Genomic DNA, 11476 nt, shown 5'->3' with positions numbered 1-11476 from the left:
AATGTGTCCTAGCCTTACCAGGGTTGAGCAAGAATTAAGGTATTAATGGGATAGGAGAAGAAAGGGACTCACTTATTTGGGCCCTCACTATTACACCAAATATATCTTATCTTGACCCTTTTGTGTGTCCTTGACAGCAGTGGATGCCCCAGGTTGGATTTAAAGAGATTCAGCCTAAAATTTTTTCCTTACAACATATTAAGAGCATGATAATCTAAAACTCACAAGGAAAGGAAATTCATCTCTCAGTCACTTGAAATCTTACTCCATTTATCCTGCTTAATTTTTAAAAAGCTTAATCAGTTTATGCTTCCTCTCATGTTTCTTCTCATTAAAAACGAGGAAATTTTAGAAAAGAAGGACTTTTAGGTAATCAAGAGTTTATTTAAATTTTCTCATGACTGCTTCCTGATACTTAAAAACATTAACAGGAGACTCAAACCTTGGCGACAATTAATGAGTTAACCTAAAACAGAACAAAACAAAACTGTTTTGCACTTCTAAAAGACCATCAGTTTTATTCTCTTGCTTTTGTGGATGTTGTGATAACAGAAATATTCACCTAAGGAAAATCTTCTAAAAATGTACAATAAGTATTCTATCAAAAAAGTGAAGCTAACCTTGTCAGATAACAACTATCCAAAAGACAATTCTTTACAATAAAATACTAAAAGTCATGAATGTTAAGCAGTCTTTCCAAAAAGCAGCCAAATGAAAGAAAAAAGTTACAACCCTGCATTTTCACAATTGTGTGTATAATATTTGGCAGATTACAGCATGAAAACAAATAAGACTTTTTGATATACTCTTAAAGGCATACTACTTACATGACACCTTGTAGAACTTTCTGGGGATCAGGGTCAAATAGCCTGTCAACATAGTGGCGACTGCTAGCTGTTACTTCCTAGAAAGTGGGGGGAAAAATTATGACATCTGAAGCCATGCAAATCACAAATTCACAGTATCACCTATAACATCAAAAAGCTACATGATCTAACTTAAGGTAAATGCATTTAAATTTCTATAAAATACCTATCTCTGCCTCTTTATGATATGGGATACTTAATTGGTGATTTTTCTCTTTCAGGTATCAAAATAATTAGAAACTGTAGTCCTCATTTCAAGATGTCAAACATCAGTATTTTTCTGGATTTCTGAAACATCAGTATTTTTGGAACATCCAATTTCCAAAGTAACAAAGTCCTGGCACTCTGGGACTACTAGAAATTCTGTAATGCCTTGAAACTGGCAGAAGATTTTGCAATACCAACATAACTACAAAACATATGATAACTTCGTTTAAAAGTCAGAAACGAGAAGAATATTAAATATATTTTTGTAAATACTTTATTAAATCAGTCTGATAAAGGATTGTGACTAGAAGATAAACAAGGCTGGGAGTGGTGGCTCATGCCAGTAATCCTAGCACTCTGGGAGGCTGAGGCAAGTGGATTGCTTGAGTTCAGGAGTTCAAGATCAGCCTGAGCAAGAGTCAGACCCTGTCTCTAAAAATAGCCAGGCATTGTGGCAGGAGCCTGTAGCTACTTGGGAGGCTAAGGCAAGAGGATTGATTGAGCCCAAGAGTTTGAGGTTGCCATGAGCTAAGATGCCACAAAACTCTACTGAGGGTGACAGAGTTAAGACTCTGTCTCAAAAAAAAAAAAAAGACAACATCCAATGCCCATTAACAACTTAGCTAGTCAGTAGGACCTTTGTAGTGAGCCCTTCAAGCTTCACCAACAGAACTGGGTTTATGTGTTACAAGCAAACTAAGTTTCTTCATTAACTGCTTCTAGATACCACACACATATGAATGTTTCTTCTGTTTAGTACACACTAAAGGGGAGAAAAATCTGAGTCTCAACCAAAGAAAGTCTCAACTGAAGAAAGGGGTGGGAACTTCATAGAACAGTCTATAAGAGGTAGTCTACGTATAAGAGGAAGGCCTTTAGACTAACGTAGAAGCTTAACTGCTAAAGAGCAGAAATAAGTAAAAAATAAAAACTAAAACAAAGGAGGTGCCATACTTTCTGTGAAGGAATATAATTAAAGATTAGGGTAATTTATAGGCCCCAATATAGCTGTGTAGTCTAATTAGATAAGGACAGATAAAGCGGAGAGGGTCTAAAAAGCAAAGAGAAACACTTACCTCTTTTTATTTGTATTGCAGAATTTGCCCTATTATGTAATTTCTTATAACACATATTTGAGAATAATATTTTTAATATTTAATTTTCAATACTTAACATTAGAAATAAAGAACATATATTTAAGAACCAGAGAAAAAGGAGTTTTGTCCCCTATTAGAATATCCTTATTTACTGTCACCCATTGACAATAAATCATAGGGAAAAAGAAATAAATAACTTTCCCAGTTTACTTAGAATCCCAAATCAGTAAGAATTGCCAAGATACAATAACCGCTTACATTTCTGAGTTATCAAAAATAACTATGAAGAACAACACAAATTCTAGTTTCCTGATAATAGTCAACCAAATTCAAAGCATGTTTTCATATTTTGAACTTGAATAATATCCTCGTAGACAACTCAAATACCTGCCTATAGCATCTGCTCTTTTTATAAAGAACGAACAGTGAGAACAAACAAAGAAAAATGATGAAAACTTTTATGCTCATCAGAATACCATTAAAGCACCTGCTACTGGGGTCTATTTCCCCCAAAATAACAAAAATCGCAGTTAGGAGGGTCAGTAATTATCTGTCCAGTCCCTTCTTATCATCTTCATCTGTTTGTCAGATAATCAAATGTTAAATAAGGACACAAATAACTGTACAAATACATCAAGAAACAATATATCAACAGCAAAAGTTAAGAGTAAAACTGAAAAAAGCATCTCTATAATACAAACAGGTTAAGTTTTGCCACTTCATTTGAGTACATTCATGTATGTCTTCCTATCTTTCTAACTAAGTTCTTTTGAGCAAATCATACCCTTGGCCTCCCACCTATCAAGGAATTAATCTTTGATTTTACTGTCCTCTCCACCTTTACTCCCCATGGCTCTACAGCTCATCTCTTGATTTTTTTTTTTAGAAGATACTTGGGGTTAAGACATGTATCTCAACAACGTAAATTTTCCTAATTAACAGCAACTCTCTTTGCTGCTCTGTACCTGACTCATTCAACACAACATGTACTGAGAACCTATAGCAAGGCATTGAGTAAAGTAGTAAAGATAAAGAAAAATTTAGTAAGGTACAGTCCCTGCCCTCAAGAATTCCTACCCTCTTACAATTCTGTTCACATGATTGTGTTTCCTACTATATTACAAAATCATAAAAGGCAGCACTGAGGCAAGGGCTAATGAACTGGGGAAATCAGAGGTGGCCTCCCAGAGGAGTCAGTTGTGGAAAATGAATAAAAGTACATCAAAATGGACAAGGGAAGAATGAGTCAATATCACAATCACAGCCTTGGGGCATATGAACCAACACATGTAAACCATCAGCAAGCATACCATTTGCTGGCACTGAAAAGGAAGAGAGGCTAGAGAGGCAGCCATGAAAAGTAAAACACAGAAGGCTAACCAACAGGTGGCCCATGATTGGAGATTTCAGACTGCCTTTTGATCAAAGGTCTATGTTAGGTGTCAAAGGCAGACAAGAAGCTTATAATCTGTAATAAGTTGTCATGTAGACAAGAAATGATCACCTAAGCTACCTAGGAAGCAAGCATGCTCAGGGGATATAGCCACTTATTCAATTTTATTTTACTCTGTACTTTTGGCTAACATATTCATTTGTCTGTCCATATGGGACAATTCTCATATTTCACTGCTTTCTGGTGTAGATCAGGTCACCTTTTCCTTCCCAGCTTTCTCCTTTCAGAAGCCAGCTTGAAAATGTAAGAACTAGGGAGAGAAGGCAATCAATTACCACGTTTCCCTGAAAATAAGACCTACCCAAAAGATAAGGCCTAGCAGGATTTCTATGCATTTAAGCCCTACCCCTACAATAAGACATAGTGATGGGCGTGGCTATGCAGGCATAGCCATGCCATGCATTTTGGCGCGGAGCTGTAGGGAAGACTGAAATACCTTTTATCTGCCATAGCTCCTTTCTCCCAGCCATTCGCACTTGCGTGGGTGTGCATGTGGTAACCAGGTGGCAGGCATCCTATTGCGCACATGCAAACGGCTAGGGGAAAGGAGTTCACGCATCACTAGCGCCAGCCCCACCAACAAGGTCGGCTCCCCCTGTCAGGTTCCAGAAGATGATGAATTAACTGTATTTGAATAAGTGTAGATTGTTGTATTATACTTAATAAAAAATAAGACATCCCTGAAAATAAGCCCTAATGTGTCTCCTTGAGAAAAAATAAATATAAGACAGTGTCTTATTTTTAGGGAAACATGGTAGTATAGATATTAAACAGGTGGTCAGGGAAAGCATTCTAAAAAAGTGATATTTGAGCAAAGACTTGAAGAAGGTGAAGGAATAAGTTACACCCCAGGTGTAGGAATAAGTCTATTTGGGGGCAGAGCCTTTTAGGTAAAGATAACAGCAAATGCAGAGACTTTGTGAATTCTTTGCCATGGTCAAAGAACAGGAGGCTCTTATGGCTGGAGCAGAATGAGCAAAGGAAATAGCAGCAGGAGATGAGGTCAGAGAATGGGGGGCAGATGGTAAGAGCTGCACTGTCTAACATGATAGCCAAAAACCTCATATGTCATTTGAAATTTGGAATGTGGCTAGAAACAGAATTTTATTTAACTTTAATTAATTAAAATTAAGAAGACAATACTGGATTTAGTCATTTAAAAACTTTTAAGAATGGCTTGAAACTACTTGGATATGTCAGTCAACTTTTCTAACTATAAATTTTATAGCTGATTATAACTTTTATGAGTTATAGTTGATTATAACTTTTATGAATCAATTATTTACAGTAAAAATCTAGCATGTAAATTATCAGATTTTGAAGACAATATTAAAGTAAAATAATTTCATTAATTTCTTATTACAGATTACCTGTTAAAACAATATTTTGCTATGCTGGTTTAAATAACATTAAAATTAACAATATTTTCTTTTTATTTTTGATAGCTTGGCTGGTAGAAAATTTTAAATTACATTATATGGCTTCTATCATTTTTCCACTGGACAGTACTGGTACAGAGCCTTGTTGGTCATTATAGGTTCTGGATCTTTATGGTCTGAGTTAGGAAGTCAGAGGGTTTGGGGAAAATAAAGGCATGCTCTGACTTATGTTTTTAAAGGACCATTCTGATTGTAATTTAGGAACATACAAATGTATAGAGAAGGGAGAGTAGCTACAGGACAAAAGCAAGGAGACTGGGTAGGAGGTCATTTGAATTATCAGAAATGTTATTATTTCAAAGATGATAGTAGCCTAGAATAGGGCAAATATTGTGGAGGTAAGATTCACTCAGTTTCCAGATAAATGTTGGAATTAGAAATGACTGTCAAACTGGATATACTATTAGACTAGATACAGGGTATGAGAGAAGAAAGGAGCTTAAGGTTTTTACCCCAACACCTAGAAAGTTGCCCACTAATGAGAAGAGGAAGACTGCAAGAGCTGCAGGTTTGAGTGGGAAGTTCAAAAGGAGGCCAAGGCAGGACGATTACTTGAGGACAGGAACTTGGGACCTGCCTGAACAACATAGCAAGACTCCATCTCTACAAAAAGTGGTAAAAATAAGGTGGGCATGGTAGCACATGCCTGTAGTCCCAGCTACTTGGGAGGCTGAGACAGGAGAATTAATTAAAGCCTAGCAGTTTGAGGTTGCAGTGAGCTATGATGATACTACCACACTAGCCCAGGCAATCTATCTCTTTAAAAGAAAAAAAAAAGTTCAGTTTTGGACATGTTAAGTTATTGACAGTCCTATTAGACGTCCAAATGAGGATGTCAAGCTGGCAGTGGATATGTAAGTCTGGAGTGTAGGAAAAAGCTGTGGGCTGAGGTACAAATCAGGGTGTTTGTTGGCATAAAACTGGGATAAGTTCACTAATGGAATGACCATGAATAAAGCAAGACCTGAAGACTATGCTCTATGGCACTCAAACAAACAGCCATTGGGTGGGAAGAAATCTGAGAAGTCAAATCAGAGAATATTTCATAAAAGGAGTAATCAACTATGTCAAATCCATGGTTTGTAGCATAAAATAATGACTAAGATCTGACTATTGGATTTACAGACCGGAAGGTCACCAGTGACCTTGAAGACAGTGCATAGTGGGTGGGACCAAAGCCTGCTTGGAATGGGAAGGTTAAGAAAGAATGGGACAAGAGGAACTAGAGAAAGTATAGACAACTCTTTCAAGAGTTTCATGGTACTGCGGAGTGAAGAAATGTAGTAGTTAGAGGGAGAAGTACAGTTGGGAGAGTGTCTATTTCTTAAGATGGAATAAATTAGAGCATGCTTATTAACTGAAAGAATTTTTTAATAGAAAAGAAAAATGATACTGCAAGAGGAGGGAAAGAACTTCTGAAACAATGTTCAAAAGCAATTGAGAAAATGGGATTTATTGACCAAATAGTGCACAGAAAGTACAGTAAACAAAGGAAACTGATTAAGTGGATATGATGGTTAAGAGCTTATGAAAGTTCTCTTCAAATTACTTCTGTTTTTTGAAAGTACAAATGCGGGAAGAAATATGAGTAGTTTGAAGAAAGAAGAAATAAGACATGAGTGGCCAGGAAAATGTACCAGGATTGCTAGGGAGCACAAAGAGTCCTCTTTAGGCTAATGATTATAAATTTATTTATTTTATTAAATCATAGCTGTGTACATGGGGTACACATGGAATACAATGTGCTGGTTTTATATACAATTTGAAGTATTTTCAAACTGGTTAACATAGCCTTTACGGCATTTTCTTAGTTATTGTGCTAATACATGTTGCAAAATACATACATTTTTTTTCAGGATAACAAAAACAGCAGCATAATGAATTGCATTCTACTGTGAACAATTATTATGTGGAAGCAACTGTCCTTTTATTAAGATGACCATCTGCGACAGGCAGCCACTAAGGTGGCCCTCAATGATCCACATACCTCCTTACATTCATACCCATGTACAATCTCCTCTCCATGAGTGAGAACTGGACTTGGTTTTAGCCAATGGACTACAGCAGAGGTAATGAGATGCCAGAAATTTTAGTGTTAGCCCCCACAAACCGCTCCTTTTCCTCTGACAGAAACTAGTTGCCAGGCTGTGAGTTGCCCTATGGAGAGGCCCACATGGCATGGGCCTAAATCCTGCCAACAGCTACATGAATGAGTTTGGAACTAGATTTGCCCTGAACTGACCCTTCAGATCAGACTGTGGCTCCTGCTGACATGCCAGCGGCAACCTCATAAGAGTCTGTGGGCTAGAAGTACCACTAACCTACACCTGTATTCCTGATCCACAGAAACTACAGGATTAATAAATTGTTGTAAGCAGCTAAATTTGGGGGCAATTTGTTACACAGCAATAGAAAATTTATAGGCCTTTTAAATTCATCATACAAACCAGGATAAGTTTAAGAGTGAAAGAGAATACTATTAATAATTGTCACAGAATAATATGCGTACACCAACAGTGTTGGGGACAAATTACATTGTATAATCACCCTACCTTGTATTCATTTTTAATAGTGCAAAAGAAAAGAGGAAAAACTTATAGATAGCTCAGAGTACAAATGGGTCAGATATCCTGAAAAGGCAAACTAGAAAAGGCTTAGTCATTCTTCTGAATAAACTACCCATGACCAGGGTAAATTTCAGCCACAGTCTTTTGAAAAGAACTACTTCAGGTAGGATTCTGGATGCCAAACTGCTAAATCCCAAACTTGTTGTGAGTAGGACTTAACTCAAAAATTAGTAGAAATAAGTGTTTCACTCAAGTTTGAGAGTGAAACTGTAAGTTTATGAGACAAAGAATGAAAGTGTAAAGCAGTGGTTCTCAACCTTCCTAATGCCACGACCCTTTAATACAGTTCCTCATGTTGTGGTGACCTCCAACCATAAAATTATTTTCGTTGCTACTTCATAACTATAATTTTGCTAGTTATGAATCATAATGTAAATATCTGATATACAGGATGGTCTCAGGCAATCCCTGTGAAAGGGCTGTTCAACCCCCAAAGGGGTAGCGACCCACAGGTTGAGAACCACTGGTTTAAAGCCTAATAAGAAAATATTAAACTTGTCCTCATATCAAACTTGAATACATAGAAATCATGCTTCTCCATTCTTGTGATACTTCACTAAGACTACTACGTTCCACTTCCAACCAGGTTAATATAAATGCTGTAAAGTCTCCATCTTCTTTTAATGGCTGAATAATATTCCATGGTATACAACATGTACCACAGCTTGTTAATCCCTTCCTGTGTTGGGTGGGGTGGGGTGGGGGGCATTTAGGCTGTTTCCACATTTTGGTGATTGTAAATTGAGCTGTGATAAACAGTCTAGTTCAAGTGTCTTTATGATAAAAGGGGTTTTGTTCCTTCTGGATAGATGCCCAGTAATGGCATTGCAGGATCAAATGGTAGGTCTAGCTTGTTTGAGGTTTCTCCATACTTCCTTCCAAAAAGGTTGTATTAGTTTACCGTCTTACCAGCAGTATAAAAGTTCCCTTTTCTCCACATCCATGCCAGCATGTGCAGTTTTGAGATTTTGTGATGTGGGCCCTTCTCGCTGGGGTTAGATATCATCTCAGGGTAGTTTTGATCTGCATTTCTCTAATAATTAAGGATGATGAACATTTTTTCATATGTTTGCTACCCATTCGTCTGTCTTCTTGCGAGAAGATTCTGTTCATCTCTCTTCCCCATTTATCTATGGGATTGTTGGCTTTTTCACATGGATTGATCTGAGTTCTCTATAGATCCTAGTTATTAAGCTTTTGTCTGATTCAAAAGATACTAATATCCTTTCCCATTGTATAGGTTGTCTATTTGCTTTGGTTGTTGTTTCCCTAGCTGTACAGAAGCTTTTCAGTTTAATTAAGTCCATTTGTTTATTTTGGTTGTTATTGCAATTACCAGGGCAGTCTTCTTTATAAAGTCTTTCCCCAGGCCAATATCTTCCAGTGTTTTTCCTGTGCTTTCTTTGAGGATTTTTATCATTTCATGCCTTAAATTTAAGTCCTTTATCCATCTTGAATCAATTTTTGGCTTTAGTGGCTTTAATGTCAATTAATGACACAGTGGGGGGTGAGGAAAGAGGAGAGCAAAGAGAGAGGGAAGGAGGGAGGGGGTTAGGTCTCAGCATGTGACACATCTTGTACCCTCAATGAATCCCCACCAATAAAAAATATATAAAAAACAATTCTTTTTTGTAGATGGGGAAAGTGAGCAGACTCTAAGCTTACCCAGTAGGGAAGCTGGGATTGAAATTTGTTTATGGCGCCTGCACATTTAACTTCCGTGAGTAAAAAAAAAAAAGTAACGTACTTCAAGTCTTACAAAGACATGGATGAATCTTAAAAAAAAAAAAGAATGAAAGAAAGAAAACATTAAACTTACTTACTCTAATAAAGCCTCGCTCTGTGTATATTTCATTAACATATAATGTTCTTTATTTCTAACACACTCAAATGTTGTGTAGTAAAAAGAAAAAAGGATTTGGCATTTGAAGACTTCGGTTTGAGTTTTGGTCTTATCACTTACTAGCTATGTAACTTTGGACAAAAAAATACATAAAATTGAGAATGTTTCCTCAATTATAAAATGGTGATATTATCACACTAGCTCAGAGTGTGGCTTAAATGAGATAAAAAATCACAGAAAAAGAAATCTTTATAAACTACAAAAGTACCCCACAAATAATGATTTCAGGAGAATTCTGTTTTTGAATAAAAGCAGCTAACTGCCTTAACAAGTAACTGCCTTAACTGCCTCTCAGTTATTCATATTCATGATTAAAACTTAATTATTCAAAGGTAACTGTCCTCACCTGCTAGCAGCTTACTCTCAGACCAACCTAAATACTTAGCAAGAAACAGCGATACTTATTTAGTTTATTACACTTTACACAGCATTTTCATATCCGCTCTCTCACTTAATGCACAGGCTCTTATAAAAGTTAAAATAGTATTACAATTCTCAATGGGGTATTCTGACCCCTCCCCCTGACCCTGCAGGAAAAAGTGTTTAAACCAGTTATTGCCAAACAGAATTTAAAATGCCAATTAGTACACAAACCAATGGGAATTTCAAGATAAAATTGTTCATAAATTCAGCATTGTCAGAGAAAATCTTGACACAGGGAGAGATGAAAATGCACACAAAAACAGTATTGTTTGAACTCTAGTAAGTTTTAAGTTTACTTCAGGCTGACATTCAACTTGTATCATTAATTTACCAGGTATTACTCTAGCTGTTACAAATAGAGTCTCTTATCCTCAAGGGTTTGTAGCACAGAAAGGAAACACCTGTAACCAAATAAATTAGAAGTGTAACTTGTAACAAGCGTTTAAGTGAACACAAAGTAAAAAGAAAGTTAAAGATACAATTAGCTGAAGTTAGAGGTGGGATGGAAAGTAATGTCCAAATAGCGAGGATGATTACTCTGAAAGACCAGTATTAATTTGCCAGATGAAAAGGGAGAGATAAAAATAAGCACTTTAGGGAGAAACACAACATATGCAAAAGAGCTCTGAGGTAACAGGTGTGTCTAAAAAATAAACTGCAATTTAGCATTATGATGAAATAGTATATACGGAAGAATAGAAAATAATACTTAAATTGTATTCTTTAATTGTGAACAAATACTTAAACAGCTATGCAGGCACTATTCTAGGCAATGAATTAAACAAGCCTCTAATATAATAATTATATTATTGCAGGATTTACATAATAAACAAATAATACACTATATTAGAGGGTTATACACAGTACAAGGAAATATTTAATACCACATTTTATTTCCAAGTCTTGATTCTACATATTGTTCTATACTAGGAGAAGAGAGCAGGAAGGCACACTAAGAGACATCATTCAGAAAGCACCTTACTGGCAGCACCTGTGGCTCAAAGAGTAGGGCGCTGGCCTCATATGCCAGAAGTGGGGGGTTCAAACCCAGCCCTGGCCAAAAACTGCAAAAAAAAAAAAAAAAAGAAAAGAAAAAGCACCTTGCTCTCCGAAGTTCTAAACAGGGCAGAACCACTCCTTAGGGGTACACTGTATAAATCTGGGAAGTGACTTTGGCTGTCTCAGTGACAACAGGTGCTATTGAAATCTAGTGGGCAAGGTCTAAAATAAAGATGCTAAATGAACTGGGACAATGGACACAAGTCCCACAACCTTCCACTATCCAGTCATATATGCAGAAAAACCCATTCATATAATAATTATCTGGGCCTAGACTCTAACTCCACTTTACATATAAAAACAAAATGTTTTGTACCATTTTAAGGAGTAATCAATTTTCCAAGAATGCAACTCCCATATGAAAGAAGAAAAGGCTGTATTTTGTCTTTTTTTTTTTTTTTT

At 36.5% G+C, this 11476-nt stretch overlaps 1 protein-coding gene across 2 annotated transcripts in view; it reads right to left on the bottom strand.

Annotated features, from left to right (window-relative positions):
- Positions 1–11476, bottom strand: part of ARMC8 (armadillo repeat containing 8) — a 103654-nt gene that overhangs the window by 80505 nt on the left and 11673 nt on the right. For both annotated transcript variants that reach the window (XM_023513021.1, XM_012804987.2), the window contains exon 2: positions 828–904. In XM_023513021.1, the coding sequence (XP_023368789.1) occupies positions 828–904 (77 nt within the window). The remainder of the gene's footprint in view (positions 1–827; positions 905–11476) is intronic.

This window comes from Otolemur garnettii, unplaced genomic scaffold (assembly GCF_000181295.1).
Source record: "Otolemur garnettii isolate 467f Iridium unplaced genomic scaffold, OtoGar3 scaffold00032, whole genome shotgun sequence".
Lineage (NCBI taxonomy): Eukaryota > Metazoa > Chordata > Mammalia > Primates > Galagidae > Otolemur > Otolemur garnettii.
This window is presented reverse-complemented; position numbering and strand designations above follow the sequence as displayed.